Raw genomic sequence first — 16,378 nt, 5'->3', positions numbered from 1 at the left:
TTACCAACCCATTGGCGCATACCTCGCCCTTATTTCTCTGGCATGTATGTACAAAGAATGACAGTGCCGTCAATCAGCGACATTAATGAATTAAAGCAAAGGCGCATGTACAAACACACAAAACCAGCAGGTATTCCTTGTGGTCATGCTAGTTTCATCAAATTTGGCAGCGTGCCCCAGACCCCTGCTGCCTGAGGCTTGAGAGCCTGGCCAAAATATCCATTTATATGAAGAAATGAGGCCTCAATTACTTCCTTGTATTACTTTTTTTTTAGTGAAATATAAACAAAATGTTTTGAAAAATGAAAAATTATGATCTGTATAAGAATATAATCATGAAGAAATAATGAAAAACAAATATCTACAGTAATAAAAAAATAAAAGCAATTACGAAAGGCTGATGTTGTATTTAGCGTCATCAATTTTTGCACGATATACCAAAATGTACCTTATAACTTTTACAGCAACACACTACTTATAAAAAAAAAACTACTTTATTAGTGTCACTGCCAATGAGGTCCGTACTATTGCCATGTAAATGTGTCTGTAGTGGAAAAAGTCAGTACAACACATTAATTTCATGTATTAGTTAAAAATGAGTTAAAGTGTACTTTATATATGTGATTTAGCTATAGTACATGTCAATAATCTCACCAGGCAGTCGGTGATCACATAGCCCAGTCTTAAAGTCCCTCTAGTGGCCTAAACTTCACATTACATCTCATGATAATCTGCGTGTCTCTCATTTGACTTTTCATCACTTTTCATTGCCATGATACCTTCATTGCCATGAATTGGCTTGCTATTCCCAGACTGAGGAACAAGAGGGGTGCGCAGGAAGTCGTTGGAGTATAAACAAGGAGCAATGAAGGAAGCAGGGGTCAAGGCGGTGCTTCCTGTTGAAAGCCAACGCTTGTGTGCTTGTAGGCAAGCCAAATTCCTATTGTTGATATTCCTTCAGTGGCTACTATGGAGAGGTTTTGCTTGATTTCAAGAAAAAGATATAAAAGTATTGTTTCTCACAAAAAAGATTCGCATTTTTGTACTTCCTGTTTTTGATTCATAGAGATTCCCATTTCAGTTATTGTTGCAGTCTTGCCGATCCCTCTGCTCAATGTCATTTAGCAGTTATGAAAGCCCCCTCTATTGTCACATGTCCGCTTTGGATTAGATTCCTATGCAGCATCTGGCCAGCATTATTTTAGAATATCATGATGAATTTATAATCTGGTATTATTGCAGCATTATTGTCAAAGTCAATTACAGTAATAGGACTATAATGATTTTAAAAGGTTTACATTTTGGGTAACAGACAGGATGTAAGCAATCTCCCATTCCCACACACGGCAGATTAAGCACAAAAGAATGGTATTTTGATGTGGATGTATTAAAAAAAAAATTTGCACACTCAGTTTGTCTTTTTCCAATTCAGAACTGCTTCCCACACAATTCTTCCTGAAGAAGTCTCAACATCAGCACTTTGAAGAAGATGCAGTGCAACCAAATTGAAAGGGAAGGCATATGGTGAACATGAGAATGATCTTGGCCGACTTAGCAATAGCATCTGTATTTTAACAGTCTATCAGCTGTGGTGAAGGGAGGGGGGTGTGGGGAAGGGTGGTGGTGGGGGGTGGGGGTGCAATGCAAAAAGCTCCGAGGGATTTGGGAGATAGGATATGATTGCATTGATGTCCCATCAAGCCGCTTGCTGGATCCAGGGGAATGCCTAATATACGTCTGTATTTGGTCACCAGCTTACATCTGTCTGCTTATGGATTTATGACTTAAAAAAAAAACTATTTTGTTCAAAATAAAAAAAAAAGAGGCCGCCTCAACAGAGCTAGTGACTAATAACTAAAACCGACAGGGATGGCGGAAACACACACACACACACACACAAATACAGTGACATGCACATGCAACAAAGGGGAGCAAATATGACACATTTCCTTTGACAGTAGTATAAAATTCCACCACCCCTCAAGCCTGGTATATATTACACAGTATACTATATATATATAAAACCCCTCAAATAAAAATATTTAAATTGTAATTTCATTTATGACCTTCATTTTTGTTGATTTTCTGTTACATACACTCCGAATTACATTGTGCACTGTTGGATCATAGCAAGGTCCTAAATTGAGCTTCAAATTGCAAAAAGAAGAAACAGGAGTGAGTCAAAAAAGCTATTTATTGCAAACAGTCATTAAACTGAAATAGGCTGTTCATCATTGATGAAAAGTTTAAAAGACCATAGCTCAAAAAGCCCTGAAAACCCACTAAAGTAGAAACAAAACAAGTAATGAGTGACTGCACTATTCTTGTTAACCACCTCAAAAAATTGGTTTGGGCGTGCAATTTTTTTTTTTAAGAAGACCTGACTTGCATGTTCTCCACGTGCGTGCATGGGCAGGCATCGTGTGGTTTCCTCCCACATTCCAAAAACATGCAAATTGTTTATAGGTATGAATGTGAGTGCCCTGCAATTGGCTAGCAACCAGACCAGGGTTTACCCTGCCTCTGCCTCTAAGTTAGTTGGGATAGGCTCCAGCATACCCTGCGACCCTCGTGAAGATAAGCGGCACATAAGATGGATGGATGGATGGGTTTCCATAACCAATTCCAAGGCAAACTAAACAGGGAAGTTGCTCGCTCATCTTGTATCTGGCAACCTCTGCATACATAGATCTGTCAGCGCCAATCACTGCCAGTTCAACTACTGTAGTGGCCAATATCAGATGCTCAATGAACAAGCGGAGGCAATTCTGGCTTCCGGAACTGATATAGTGTAAGACGACGTGCTTATTCTGTGCATGGTGAGAAAGTAATGCATACATGTACGTAGGAACAATGCATAATCATCACAATGTTATTGGTGGGACTGTTTCTCTTTCTTCACTTTGAGTCCGCCAAAATGGCGGTGTGTTTTATAATATTTTGTAAATAATATGAACCGCTCTTATATTAGCAACAAAAAAAAAATCATGCATGTGACCATTGAAAGCCATGGCGCCATTACCTTGTAATTCTGTCATCACTTGCGGCATTTAAAGGTGGATGATTTATTGCCAGTTCAGACGCGGAGGTGAGGTCATGGCATGTGTGAGCGACCACGGCCCGCGACAAGTCATTGTTCCTGGCGCCGACAGGAAGTGTCCAACACGGGGCTTCCTGGTGCTGATAGTATGACTCCTGAGGGCACAACAGAGTATGTTTGTACATGAAACCTATAGTCTTGTTAAAAAAAAAAGTGGATACTGTGTATGTGTTTGTTTGTGTAAGATAACTCTTCTACTCCTGAAGTGCTGCATATAGAAGGGTGAAAATTTGGAGGAGCTTTGCACAAAACTAAAAAGAGGAACTAATGCTGCACAAAAATCCTATAGAATAAACCATGTCGTAGATAAACCAATAAAGCGTACTTTCACTGCTTTAAATCTGAAATGTCATATCTTATCTTATCTTAATAGCTCCACTATGCAACTCTGTGTTGGACATGCCAACAAAAAAGGGTGTTGTTTGCCCAGAGACCCTCATGCAAAATTACGCCCACCCTCAATTTTAGATTATACTGTACTTTCCTTGCTTCTCCAAAGGCCGGGTGGACAATTTTCTCTTTTCAGTCTCACTCAAAAGCCTTCTTACTCATTTAGGAAATATGGAAGGCTTTTTTTTTTGTCTTTTGCTGCAATGCTGAAAGCCTTTTGACCCAACAAGAAGGGTTTTGTTGACAGATTAATGCTTTCACACTGACATTAGCTTGAATAGTCACAGGCCAGCAGCACCCCTGCGAAACAAATGCCCTTGAATTTTCCCCAAATAATCCCCTTGTGCAACTGTTAGTGCAGGGTTGCTCTCAGAGCCCCGGTGAAAATGTCCACCTATTATTTGTCTTCCCGTCACTTTGTGTGCTCGCTTTCATGCCTAATCATTGTATTTACCAAAGTGCCGCCTTCACCTTTTGATGGGTGCTGATGCAGATGAATAAAAATGGCAGCTGACAAGTGCAACCTGGCAATAACCGTTGACAGTGACGTGAGAAAGGGAGGCAGAGAAACAATAAAACACAATGCTAAGATTCTTTTTTTTTTTTAATCATTCATATGTATTGAGACCTTAAAGTGCAACCAAATTCCCATTCTCCCCACATTGTGTGCACTAAAACTGTCATGCATCTACAATTTTGAGGTGACTAGCATGACAACAGCCGCTAACAAAGTTACAAACATTGACAGATTTAGCAGTTTTTAATACACAGTATTGGGGGAAAAGTTTCAGGTTATTTTTTTTCATAAAAAATAGCACATGTAACGCGACTTACATTAATGGGAAGATCTGTTCTTGACACCACTATCTCACTGAAGTACAGAGTTGAAGACGTCAAATGAATATAAAATCGCTTCCTTTCATTTTCCAATTAGTAATAAGAACACGTTGACAACGCAGCAACTGATGAGTGGAGTCAAGTGCGATTGGAAAACAGGTAAAGACTAATTGGACCGTACCACTTATAAAGAGGGGGGATGATACGAAGTACAATGTAGTATATCTCAACCAACCTACGACGAACATAATATTAACTGATAAAAACTACTATTTTTAAACAGAAATCATCACATAATGCAGTGATTCTACACAAATATACGATAAAATAGGTATTTACTTTTAATACTCACACAAAAGACGCCCGTCATATGGCGAGGACCCGTCAGGAACTAACAAATTGTACTCAAGTGTACCTGGGAAACTTTTGACTGTTACACCAGAAGAGGAAAAACAGGTAGAAGTCAGTTAATACATTTAATGTGGTTTTATTACTGTTTTTAAAAAATATATTTGTACTATATTATAGTTTGAAATCACAATTGATGATATAAGACTCAAGGAGATGCATCAAACTAGCCAATTCATACAATCAAAACATTTAAACAACCTTAAAAATCAACACACACACAATAACATACGATTAAATTTAAGAATAAATGTAAAATAATGAGTCTTAGCTATAACAATGGATTGTCATATCAGTCCAACGTCAAGTTAGAAAGTACCAAAATGGAGTGAAATAACATATTTGAAAATGCATAAAATGTAAAAGAAACCTAAATAATCTCATTATTTAGTACCAATGTATACAAAATGGTCCCGTTTCTACATCCAAATAACATTTGGTGATTGAGTGTTTAACTCTGGTAATAAGTAATGTTGTCTTTACCTACAAACATAACGTATTGTCAAGTTTCGCTCGCAGCAGGTCATACCAGAAGGGAGTTCAGAGGGTCCAAGAGCTGCACCCCCACAATTGAAGCACACACACACATAGACACTAGCTTGTCAAAGGACCCTTTGTGCACTGTTCTTTTTTGCCAGGAGGAAAAAATGTCTTTATTCCTATATGGGGAATAAAGAGCAACAAAGTCACAGTACATATGTATAAATAAATGCAGTATTCACACAAATGTAACAACACACACAGGCGCATACAATGAACACATAAATGAACATTCATACGACAGAGGAGGCAAAGGCAAACATACGCACACTGTCACAATCGGGTCATTTATGTCCCTCTCTGCACCCCACATTCATACTTGGCAGGCGGCTGACGGCGATGTTGTTTCAGTGAGCACGGGAAGAATTATGCACTTTCAAGTTATACATCAGGAAACACACACACACACACATACAACTCTCTTGTATGCGCCAATTCACTGGTTGTTTATGTTTTCAAAAAAAGTTGATAAAATAGTTAGGAAACATTCTGATGCCGGATGTTATGTAATGTTGATGTTTTGTCGAAGTTTGATTGCACAAGTACACAAAGTGAGAAAAGTTTTTGTAAACAAAGGATGACTCCTGTGTAGCAGCATCTTTGAGCATGTGTGTGTTACCTATTGACACTGTTTTAACCATCCATAGATATACACAAAGGCTCTTTGGTCTTGCCCGTGGTGGTGAAGAGGTTTGAAGGGAAAAGAAGCCAATGTGCTGCCATGCATGTAATGGGTTACTCTATGTGTGCGCATGTGTGTGTGTGTGTGTGTGTGTGTGTGTGTACGTGACTCACTCCCACCTGCAGGGAGACAGAGCGGTGCCAGCTGCCAGGCCTGCAGAGCATTAGTCAGAACTCACATCTCCTCTTTTTTGATACACATGTACACAAATGTTCAACATATCACTGAATAATTAGTACATAACAGCATGTACCCACCTGAGATCACCGTATATGCTTACAAACATCGAAAATAAAGGGCATTCAGACATTTTATTGTAATATTAGACTTATTATCGTAGGCATCTTCAACTTTATGGCAAGCCCTCCATCAGTGGTGTGCAGTCAAGGCTAGCAAACTCTTCTCTGCAGGCCGAGACACTATCCGAAGCACTGATTCTACAATTCTAGTATTTGTTCCATAAAATTGTATTAATTTATTCCCAACAGTCTAATCCGCCCAGGGCCTTCAGAATCAAGCGTGCTGGCCCATGTCACTTAAACACTATTAGCAATCAGGCTGTTTAATGAACTAATGAGATATTTGATTCGCCAGGCGAGGTCTGAAAGCCTGTGCAGACGTTCAGAGTTACACAGTGCACTTGACCGCATCATCACATGAGCAGCGTTGAGTGCGCTTTATATGAACAAATACATGAGTTAATTTGTATATTTTATGGGAAAGAGTTTGGTCTTCCACTGGACGTTGTCCTTTTTGTATGTTTCTGTCATGTTATTTAGTAAATATTGATACAGAACTGCTCCAGGTGATGTTGCAGTGTATTGAGGGACTATATATTCAAAGATGAAGGGTTAACTGGATTTGTTGTTTGAGTAATAATGTTTTTTTCCCAAATTGCGTTGTTATGTATTATTGGTTTGACGTGACAGTGGTGACATGCAAAAACCAAAGTAGACAAGATGATTTTTGCAAAGAAACCATGGTCATCACTGCACTTGGTGGTGTAAAATGAGGTGAGTGGAGGATAAAAAGCTCTTCTTGTGTGTCAAATGAGACTGTGTGACAGCAGAGCTTCTCCATTACAACATTGATGAGAAATAAAACAGCTTTTACCACAAAGCAAATCAGGCTTTGGTGCTGAAGCTGTGTGAGTGACACTGATCTCTCCCCGTTTGTGTGTGTGTGTGCGTGTGTGTGTCTCTGTCTCTGATCTTCATCCATCCATCTAACCATCCATCCATTTACGCTAAGCTCTTAAGCAGCAGCGCTGTTAAAAAGTCTCCTAAAACTGTAAAGCCAAGAGAGATAACATGAGCGGCAGGAGGATAACGTTGATGTCATGTCAGCCGCATACAACCGCCGCCCGGTGTTACTCTTGTGTTAACAAAACCCATCACACACAGTCTGTCTCACTGTCTGTGTGTCTGTGTGAAGGCATGCGTTAATCTCTTCTTAATCACCAGCACTTATTTACAAAAAAAAATCTAATTTTTTATTAATGCAGCCGAAAAGGGCGGGAGCAGGAAGATGATGCTGATAGTGGGGATGATGATTTTTGTGATTAAATGATGCCATCAATGTGTTGGTGGATTAAGATGGATGCATGGAAATAGATTAGTTCTGCATTGGGTTTCCATCATGACTGGCAGATCTCCAAAGCTAAACACACGTTCCCGCTCTCTTTTTTTTTTTTAAGGCTGTTTAGGTCTGTGGTTTGTTAGCAACTAGCGCCCTCCTCTGGTCATTGCCTGTTGAACATGCAGAATCTTCCAGCATTTGGAATAAATATTATGAAAAATAAAATGATGCAACGGCCACATTGATTTGTGATATCGATGAAAACGCGTATGAGCTTTGCTCTTTGTTTTTTCCCCATTTTTGCTGTTTTTTTTCAAATATTTAAAATTTTCTTCTTAACTCATACGTATTACGTTTTCCCCGACCCAATTTCCAGAACTTACAACTTTATTTATTTTGTTATAGTTTTAAATAAATAACATTTTTCTTTAATATTTCAGCACTATGCTACTAAAATTATAATTATATTATATTTTGCCTCATATTGTCAACTCTTTTTTGTTAGAATACAACTTTGAACATGAGTTTTTTCTGTAAATATTTTGACTTAATTCTGGTAAAAAAATCAACTTTATTTGTAGTTTTGTTTGGTTCTCATAAAATGGCAACATTTAACAAAAAAACACAAAACTATAATGTTGTCATCGAATTACATCGATTTCCTCTGACTTTATTCTTGGTGATTTTTACTGATTTTTCTTTTTTTTCAATTTTTTGTTTTGTCTAGTTTATTATTTAGTTTTTTTCTTTTTTTGGAATGTGCATTGAGCCAGTTAAAAAAAAAACCCAGTGAGGATAAGCGGCATAGAAAATGGATGGATTCAAGATACTATGCTAGGATCGTAATGTTAATGTGGGTTACTGGTGACCGTTTGTCCTTTAACTATGCATATACAAGCAATATTTGGAATATGTGTGTTTTTAATAATATACAGACAGCACACATCGTCATGGTGTTTTTTCCCAATATTTATTAAACAGGCAGATTTTATTATCCTTATTGTACAGTGTCAACAACAGTTGACCTCCCTAGTTAGGGTTTAGTTGCTTTCCCATGAATGGTATAGTTACACTATAATCAATAACATCGCCTCATAGCCCAATAAGAGAAATATCTGCTAAAAACCTCCAAATAACCTCTGATGTTTCCGGTTAAGCAAAATAGTGCATGCAGTGAAGTTTGGGGAAAGAGACAGTTTGATTGTATTTGGGGGCCCCAATGCCGTTGATATCATCTGCTATGGTGTGAGACTCCAATCTCACCTCAGGGCGACTGGCGGCCTCTGCAGTCACACCGCCTCGGAATGAGACTTGCAAGAGTGAGGAGAGGAGGGTAAAAAGAGAAGGCAAATAGGAGACAAACAGGCCCGAGAAGAGGAAGAAAGGCAACAACAACAAGCACACAAAGTGGTGCCGTGTTCATTAATTAGACTTTTAAATTGGACTAACTCAAGATGACAGCGTTGTGCTTGTCAAATCACATCAAGCCCCCAGCGGCGGCAGGGAGGAGAGAGGAGCGGGAGGGAGGGAAGGAAGGGTGGGCACATGTACTGCTCAGAGCCAAACATGGCTCTTTGGAGCTGAATGGGTGCCATCTTTCTCTCTCTCTCTCTCTCTCCTTTGCCTCTCATTACACCTCCCTCGTGCCCTTGCGTGAATGTCACGGCCGTCCTAATGAGAAGTGACAAAACATCATCAGAGTGTAGGGGGGTTCATGGTAGGGAGGGTTCCTGTTGTTTTGGGGTAAAATACATAAAGGTGCAAAGATAAATGACAGAAAACTGTATATGAAGTATGGTTATTTATCGTAAACATGACTTTGAAGTATAAGGCTGCGTTCACACTGGTGCTTCAGCACCAAAGGTGTAATTGACCGAAAGAGCCACAAAAGCAGACTCAATAGCCGCATGCAACTCGCTTTCCCAATTGACAGAAGTTCGATTTAACTGAACTAAACCTGATAAGTGTGAACGCAGCCTTTAAGTATGAAGTTCTGTAACTTATTACGCAGTATTGCTTGAGACTGAAGCCTGCTTTTGTTAATTACTCTGGACGAATGTGTGTTTGTCTTTGTTTGACGAGTACAGTACATTGCATTTGAACTGAAAAGATTGCATAAGAGGTGTAACACACACTGGCCATTGTGTGTCTGCTCCATCTTCCTCACGTCCATTAGACCAGATATGTCCAGTCACTGGGTGTGCGGCCATACTGCAAGAGAGCAAAAGTCCATGAAAGGTTTGAAAGGTTATGTTTTCCCTTCCTGCGGGGTACAAAAAAAACAACAAAAAACTCCTGTCACAAAGCAATAAACTTCTTTTCACCCAGTGCCTCCTAATTGTGAACAAAACACAAATTAGAAAAAATGAAATTAAACATCCTTGAGCAAATGTGCCAAGTCAGCCCCCCGAGCCAACACAACAGAGAGAAGGAATAATAACAATCAAAAGACAAAAATGTTCCCCAATCCATGACAGCCGCAGAGACAAATCCAATTATTTGCGTCTCATTCTGCAAATGTGTTCTAATGGTCCAAGTGAGAAAGTAAATAAACGCACGCGAAGGGGAAACAAAAGGATGTGATTTCTAATTAACTTGAAAGAGGAAGGGCGACTAAGTAAACCCATCTTTCATCCGCAGCCTCGGACCACTCGTTTGTTTGTTGCACAATGTTGCCGCTTCCCTCCAAATGAAATGTCAACAGATTTAAAGGCTTTGCGGGAAGGCGTGTGCGTTTCTTGTCGATTTTATTGTTCATTAAGCTTCCTCAACACTTGTTTGCAGCATCTCGGCTTTGAAGATCACAAAACGCTGAGGCAATAATTGAGTTTGTGCAATTACAGCGGGCTTAATGAGAGAATGCAGGAGTTAGCCACACTACAGGATGGCCTCTATCTCTCTATGAAGCCACAAGCAGAATGCACTTGCCACATGATGGATGGAGCACTCATCTCCTGCCTCACAGTGATTAGAATAATTGCAATAAACACAGATTTAGTTAACTCCTTGAAGAGATTTTACATACAGTATATAACAAAAGTTAGCGTAACCCTCACATTTTATTACAGTATATCTTCCAAAGAGGGACAATACTATAGAAATGTGACTTTGACATCCACTATCTTAGAGTGCATACTAACAAAACGAAAATGGACTCTAACCAAAACCAAAAAATAATCTTCTTTCACTTATCTGAGGTTGGGTCGCAGGGGCAGCAGCCTAAGCATGGAAGCCCAGACCAGTTGACCAGGGCCAGTTCATAGACATAGTCTCTCCAACGTAACCTCGGTTTTTCCCAAGGCCTCCTTTCCAATCACCTCCCCATGCAAGGAGATGCTCGAGAGCCATCCTGACCAGATGCCAGATCTACTCCGAGTTCCTCTTTTCGGTCACTAACCAAAGCTCATGACTATAAGCGAGGGTAGGACTGTAGATTGAGCTTTAAATTAAGAGCATTGCCTCTGGCTCAGCTTTCTCTTCACCACAACGGACCGATGCAGAGTCCTCATTGCTACAGACTGCTGCACCAAATCGCTTGTCGATCTCGTCTTTCATCCTTGCCTCATTTGTGAACCCCATCTGTGTAAGGTACTTAGGATCTGATCCCCAACACGGAGATGGTACTCCACCCTTTCCGTGGCAAGAACCATAGAGTCCGACTTGGAGGTGCTGGTTATCATGCCAGCCACTTCACACTCAGATGTAAAACGAGGGCCGAAGATCACGGCACAATGAAGCCAGCAGGAACTGAGATCCAATCCTGAAGCCGCCAAGCCTGATCACATCAATGCCCTGGCTGGGCCCACAAATTCTGTCCATACAAGTAATGAACAGAATTGGTCTGACATTAACTGGAAACAAGTCCAACTTATTAACAGCAATGATTAACACCAAGATCTGACACCGGTCATGCAAGGTTTGATCCAGTTTGGCCCAGTACCCCAGGATTCCTCGAGGAACACAGCCGAATGCCTTCCCCAGGTCCACAAAAACATGTGAACTGGTTGGGCAAACTTCCATGCCCTCTCAACGACCCCGCTGAAAGTGTACCACATTATTCTTTCTGAATCCGAGATATGTCATACACGTCTATCATAAGCAAGTGGGTAAAAAAGTATCCTCCCATTCCATGTGGAAGTGGTACATTTTAGTCTTCTTGCTTTGTAATTTTTTCCCCACTGTTTGGAGCAAAATAAATTGCAGTCTAACTAGTTAATTCAGTAGCTTGTTATATAATATACATCCTTGCACTAATCCCATGGCCTGCACATTAGTGTTGCGCAAAGTGTTGGAAAGACAGAATGATAGGAGTGTTCTAATAATAATAATAAACTGTATTTAGAAAGTCATAAACAGGTTTCCTGTGCTCTAACTGTAAAAATATTTGATTTTTAAATAAGGAATCCACTGACCACAATAAAGGAGGGACAACTGTATTTGTATTTGTTAATTAGCAAGGCAACCAAACTGGTTGAAAGACTTATTTGCCGACTGCTTTTGTTACCACATGAGAAGCATTCGTTAGGAGATAATTAATTTGCTTGTAAAGGCATTTTAAGTCATGCAATGGGTACAAGGAATAAAGACAAATGTATCTCATTAAGTTAATTGAGAGGGGAAAACGCAATTATTGAGTGTTTATACGTATGTGTGTGCACACACCAACCTGAATATCTCTGAGTTCCTTTGTAATACGAGTAGTTAGCTGGGAGCTCTTCTCTTGACTGGGAAAGTACCAGTGCTACAAAACAATACACAAATGTACATATTTATACTATATTGTCATACAGAATAGGTGAACCCATTTGCACATCATTTGTCAAATCAACCAATATTGCAGATGAATTGGTGACTGTGTATGTTCCACTATACCTCTCCCTGGTAGTAGATGCTTCCTACAGGCGATACCGTGCAGGCTGTTCCACAGCCAAACATCTGTTTGACCCTCTTCTGCTCAAGAGCGCTACAAAGCTGGTGCATGTTCAGACAGCGTTCTGTCACTTTAAACTCACCCTTTAGGGGTGGAAAGGGAAGGAGAGCAAAGAGCAGCAAAGAAAGAGACTGTTAATAAATTGAATTTGACATCCAGAAGTGTCAAACTGCTCGGTCAACATTGATACGACTGATGACTTCATTGTAAACAACAGTACTGCAAGTGGAACAGGTGTGAGTTTTACAACAAAACAGCTAAAGTGCACGTAGAGGTAAGTAAAACTACCGGATGCTGATCACTCACGCTACAGTCAGCCCTCGTTTATCATGGTTAATCATCACGATAAGTACATACAAGTACATGATTCAGTTTTATTTATACTACTGTCTGCTAATGTAGTACTTCAAATGCCGCTGCACACACCTTATGGTGTTACAAAACAACATCAAGAGGTTGACTACAGCCACATCTGCTTGCACCTCGCAATGAATTGAATAGAGGTAAGTGTCACCCATTGTCTTGTTAGATCCAGGATGCTCTGTCGAGTGACTCCAGGTAGGATCATACCATCAAGAGGTGGAGTGGCAAGCTCCTCCTCTGCAAGTTTATACAACAATGTTACATTTAAACCTATGAATGTAGCATAAAGAAGTGGATTGTGCCTGATTTACCGCCATCCTCATTAATCCAGTGGAGGAAGATGTTCATCTTTCCGACCTCAGTGATTTGATGGTTGTCTCCATGAAGCCACAGCACTTCATTACACCCATAATCTTTCGCCTCGCTCAATGCATACAGGGTCCAGCTATAATTGCTGCAGGAACAAAACTCACGACTTTAATACGATGGCAATGAATAGTCAAGGGTACCTGCTCACCATCCCATCTTGCAATCTCCAGTCCCTCCTTTTGTGGTTCGCTCGTATTTTGTGTTTGCCCACAAGCACATATCCTCTAACCCCATCATAGCGTAAGAACGCACTTTGGACAAGATCACATACAGCAAGGCACGAGTAGGCTTTGTTAAGGCCAGTGTTGGCTGTAAAACAAAGGTATTTTATTCGTTTTAAGCAAAGACAACAACTGGCAACATGCATTGTCGTTACCTCAGTACTGATATAAGTTGGTCTGATGTATAGAGTGATGGAGTTTGATTGAGGAAGCCAGTCCTGGTCCACTTCCACAAGTTTCCTGATGCACTCCAGTAATTCTGAGGGTTCAAAGGCCTCGAAGATGGAAAAAAATAGACTTTATGTACGATATTAATTTGGGGCAGGAGCAGTTATTTTTCTTGGACCAGTTTGGAGAAGCTTTTTCTGACTGAGCTGCAGGGCGCAAAGCAAAGGAATGACTGGAGGTATTTGGACACAGTTGTCGGTGGTCCCCGGTTTGCATTGGAGGTTATTATGTCTCCCAACGAAAGATAATCAAAACAGAAGTGAAAACGAATCATAAACCGATCACTCATTTGGTCCAAACTGCTCAACTGTCCCGACCATCATGAAGATTGTTCAATGCTAAAGGGGTCATGGATTCCGTGCACTGTTACCAGGAGGTCTGAGAGGAGAAGGGGAGGGTTAAGTGTTTAATATTTGTATGTAGTATTTTTATTGCTATATTTTATATGCCCTTTGTATGTTCTCTGTATATTATGTGTGATTTAGGACTAAAACTCAGCTTAGATTAAAGTCTAGGAACTCATCCGCAACCTGAAGACCACCTGTACTTGTGTACTATTGTGTACAGTAATGCAATCCATGACCGTTCACACATGAACAACCATTTTCTTTTCCATCTTACAGGCAGACAAGTTTTCTTTGCCGAATAAATCATCCGCTCCATGTTGAGCATCGGCCGAAAGAGACGCACTTGACCGTCATCCCCACGGTAAGCCTTCAGACCCTCAAACAACTGTGGAGAACCAGCTCAGATTGAGATGTGAAGTTCATTCATATGTTAATCGTTTATCGTGTGGCTACCTGAATGCTGTAGTGCAGCGATGAGCAGCCCGGGTGAAGCGACAGGTTGCCAAAAGGCCTGATGAGCGGAGCCCGCCAGCCGTGGGTGGCGTCCCACTCTATAGTCAGCATGTGGTTGGTGAAGACCGTCCCAAATGCGGAAACGTCCTGTTCATTTATGGGAGCGGAGGAGAGCTGGAGGATAAGGTCTGCTGCCTGGTGCACACACAGGATCAATTTACTGATTAAACCTGTTTTCTTGTATACTTTTTGTTGTATGAATAATCTAAAAGCACATCCCACAATTATGGGAACCACCACATTTCTTGTTCTATTGTGATCATGTTTACATTAAGTGTTTTTCCCATACATGAAATAAAATACCATATTACCTGACATGTTTTTTTTTTATTTTAACAAGGGTTGTCAAAAATGTATTTAGAGTAGGAAATTCCAGAAAATACATGTATATCTTGCGTGTTGTCTTTGAATGCAACTGTGATTCATTTTCAATCATTTATATGATCTCAGGGAAGAACTAAATTTGAAATACTTATATGCTAGGACTATGTTAAAAAGCCATAGCATTTCAGTATGTGGAATCAAACTATGGAATGGATTGAGTAAGGACCTCAAACAATGCACAACGATGAGCCAATTCAAGAAACAATACAAGCAGTTGATGTTTGCTAAATACAAGGATGAAGAGTCTTGAACCAGTGTATACTCTGTGTGTGTATGTGTGTGTGTCTGTGTGTGTGTGTGTGTGTGTGTGTGTGTGTGTGTGTGTGTGTGTGTGAGTGTGTGAGTGAGTGGCGGAAAGAAAAGCTCTGACTCACTCAGAGTGGAGGTTTGGCACCACCTCATTCTTTACATGTTTCAATCACTAGACCTGAATATATGACTGGAACAAATACCATCATATCCGTCCATTGGGTCCTCTCAATGGTTTCTTTAGAAATGAATTTCTCAACAGCAGCTTATGTGTCAAATTTCTCAGAAAGGTTGAGAACAACCTCATTTAGGATCACACAACTCCTTCCAACAGGCACAGATTAGCCAGGAACCTGATCTAGTCTCCTCCAACCTTAATACCAGATTAGGAAACGGTGATTGACCACCACAGTGTGGCCACCTTAATAGGTACATGACCTCCAATGAGGTCGAATACATCAGCTGCTGGTGGTTTGTAAGATTTTTTCTTGTCTATTTGCCCAGTGCTAGACTAGTGTTTTAACATGCGCCATAATCCCTCCTCACTGTTACCTGCATCCTTCCGCTTACATAGACGATGCTGTCAGTGTTTGGCTGGGCTTAAGGTGCTATAAATACTCTAGCACGCACATGTCTGTCTTCCAGTGTGTGGGAGTGAGCAGTGAAAGTAGATAAGAACCACTCAGCTTGTGTACTAGTCGGGGATTTGGATCAAAGATACCAAAGTACACCGCAAAATACAGAAAATAAAAAAAATACGCTCTTGACACATGCTAAAAGTCCATAGAGTGAGTTTGTGAGCGGTTTATAATCTCTCTACCTGAGCCTGCTGTCTACCGGTCAGCCATTCCGGTCAGAAAACAAAGCTCCAGCTACTTATCGTGGGCTGGGAAAGTGGATTCTGCTGAGTAGACTGCAAAGGGAAGAGGAGACGAACACAATGGAGACGCTTTTTCTAGTAAAACACGACTGAACGATGCCTTTTGCTGTGCTCCATAGACATGTAAAAGACATTATAATAAAAGGAATATCTTCTCTGTGGAGCAACCGGAGGCAAGGTGTGAAAATGCTGCACCTGGATCATCAAAGGAGGGTAGGTCAATACCTTGAAGCTTGGAATACTGCATTCAGCTTTGGAGGAGGAGGAGGAGGCTTCCATAATGACACACTGTAGAGTCAGAAAGATAGAAGAAATGACTATTTGTGAGGACACACTAGGTACATACTGTCATGCAAATA

At 40.4% G+C, this 16,378-nt stretch overlaps 3 protein-coding genes across 6 annotated transcripts in view; 1 reads left to right on the top strand and 2 right to left on the bottom strand.

The window, feature by feature from the left end:
* Positions 1-4,480, bottom strand: part of sox5 (SRY-box transcription factor 5) — a 177,219-nt gene extending 172,739 nt beyond the window's left edge. For all 3 annotated transcript variants that reach the window (XM_078798527.1, XM_078798521.1, XM_078798526.1), the window contains exons 1-2: positions 4,325-4,480; positions 3,023-3,195 (exon numbers count right to left, since the gene is read on the bottom strand). The gene's annotated coding sequence lies outside the window, so the exon portion shown is untranslated. The remainder of the gene's footprint in view (positions 1-3,022; positions 3,196-4,324) is intronic.
* A 4,020-nt stretch (positions 4,481-8,500) lies between these two features.
* On the bottom strand, positions 8,501-15,987 carry bcat1 (branched chain amino-acid transaminase 1, cytosolic). The gene is made up of 10 exons (XM_058077358.2): positions 15,977-15,987; positions 14,447-14,711; positions 14,268-14,378; positions 13,574-13,693; positions 13,346-13,506; positions 13,140-13,282; positions 12,980-13,065; positions 12,408-12,548; positions 12,202-12,276; positions 8,501-9,746 (listed from the first exon to the last, which is right to left on the bottom strand). The coding sequence occupies exons 1-10, from the start codon at positions 15,985-15,987 to the stop codon at positions 9,708-9,710; spliced, it is 1,152 nt and encodes a 383-aa protein (XP_057933341.2). The 3' UTR covers positions 8,501-9,707.
* lrmp (lymphoid-restricted membrane protein) overlaps positions 15,804-16,378 on the top strand; it is a 20,815-nt gene continuing 20,240 nt past the window's right edge. Inside the window, exon 1 of one of the 2 annotated variants that reach the window (XM_078798494.1) lies at positions 15,804-16,232. The gene's annotated coding sequence lies outside the window, so the exon portion shown is untranslated. The remainder of the gene's footprint in view (positions 16,233-16,378) is intronic. The other variant, XM_058077345.2, reaches the window with a different exon arrangement.

The sequence above is a fragment of the Doryrhamphus excisus genome, linkage group LG2 (assembly GCF_037039965.1).
Source record: "Doryrhamphus excisus strain RoL-2023G ecotype Guam linkage group LG2, RoL_Dexc_Guam_v1.1, whole genome shotgun sequence".
NCBI lineage: Eukaryota > Metazoa > Chordata > Actinopteri > Syngnathiformes > Syngnathidae > Doryrhamphus > Doryrhamphus excisus.
Note: the sequence above shows the minus strand (reverse complement) of the source record. Positions and strands in the feature narration are given on the sequence as shown.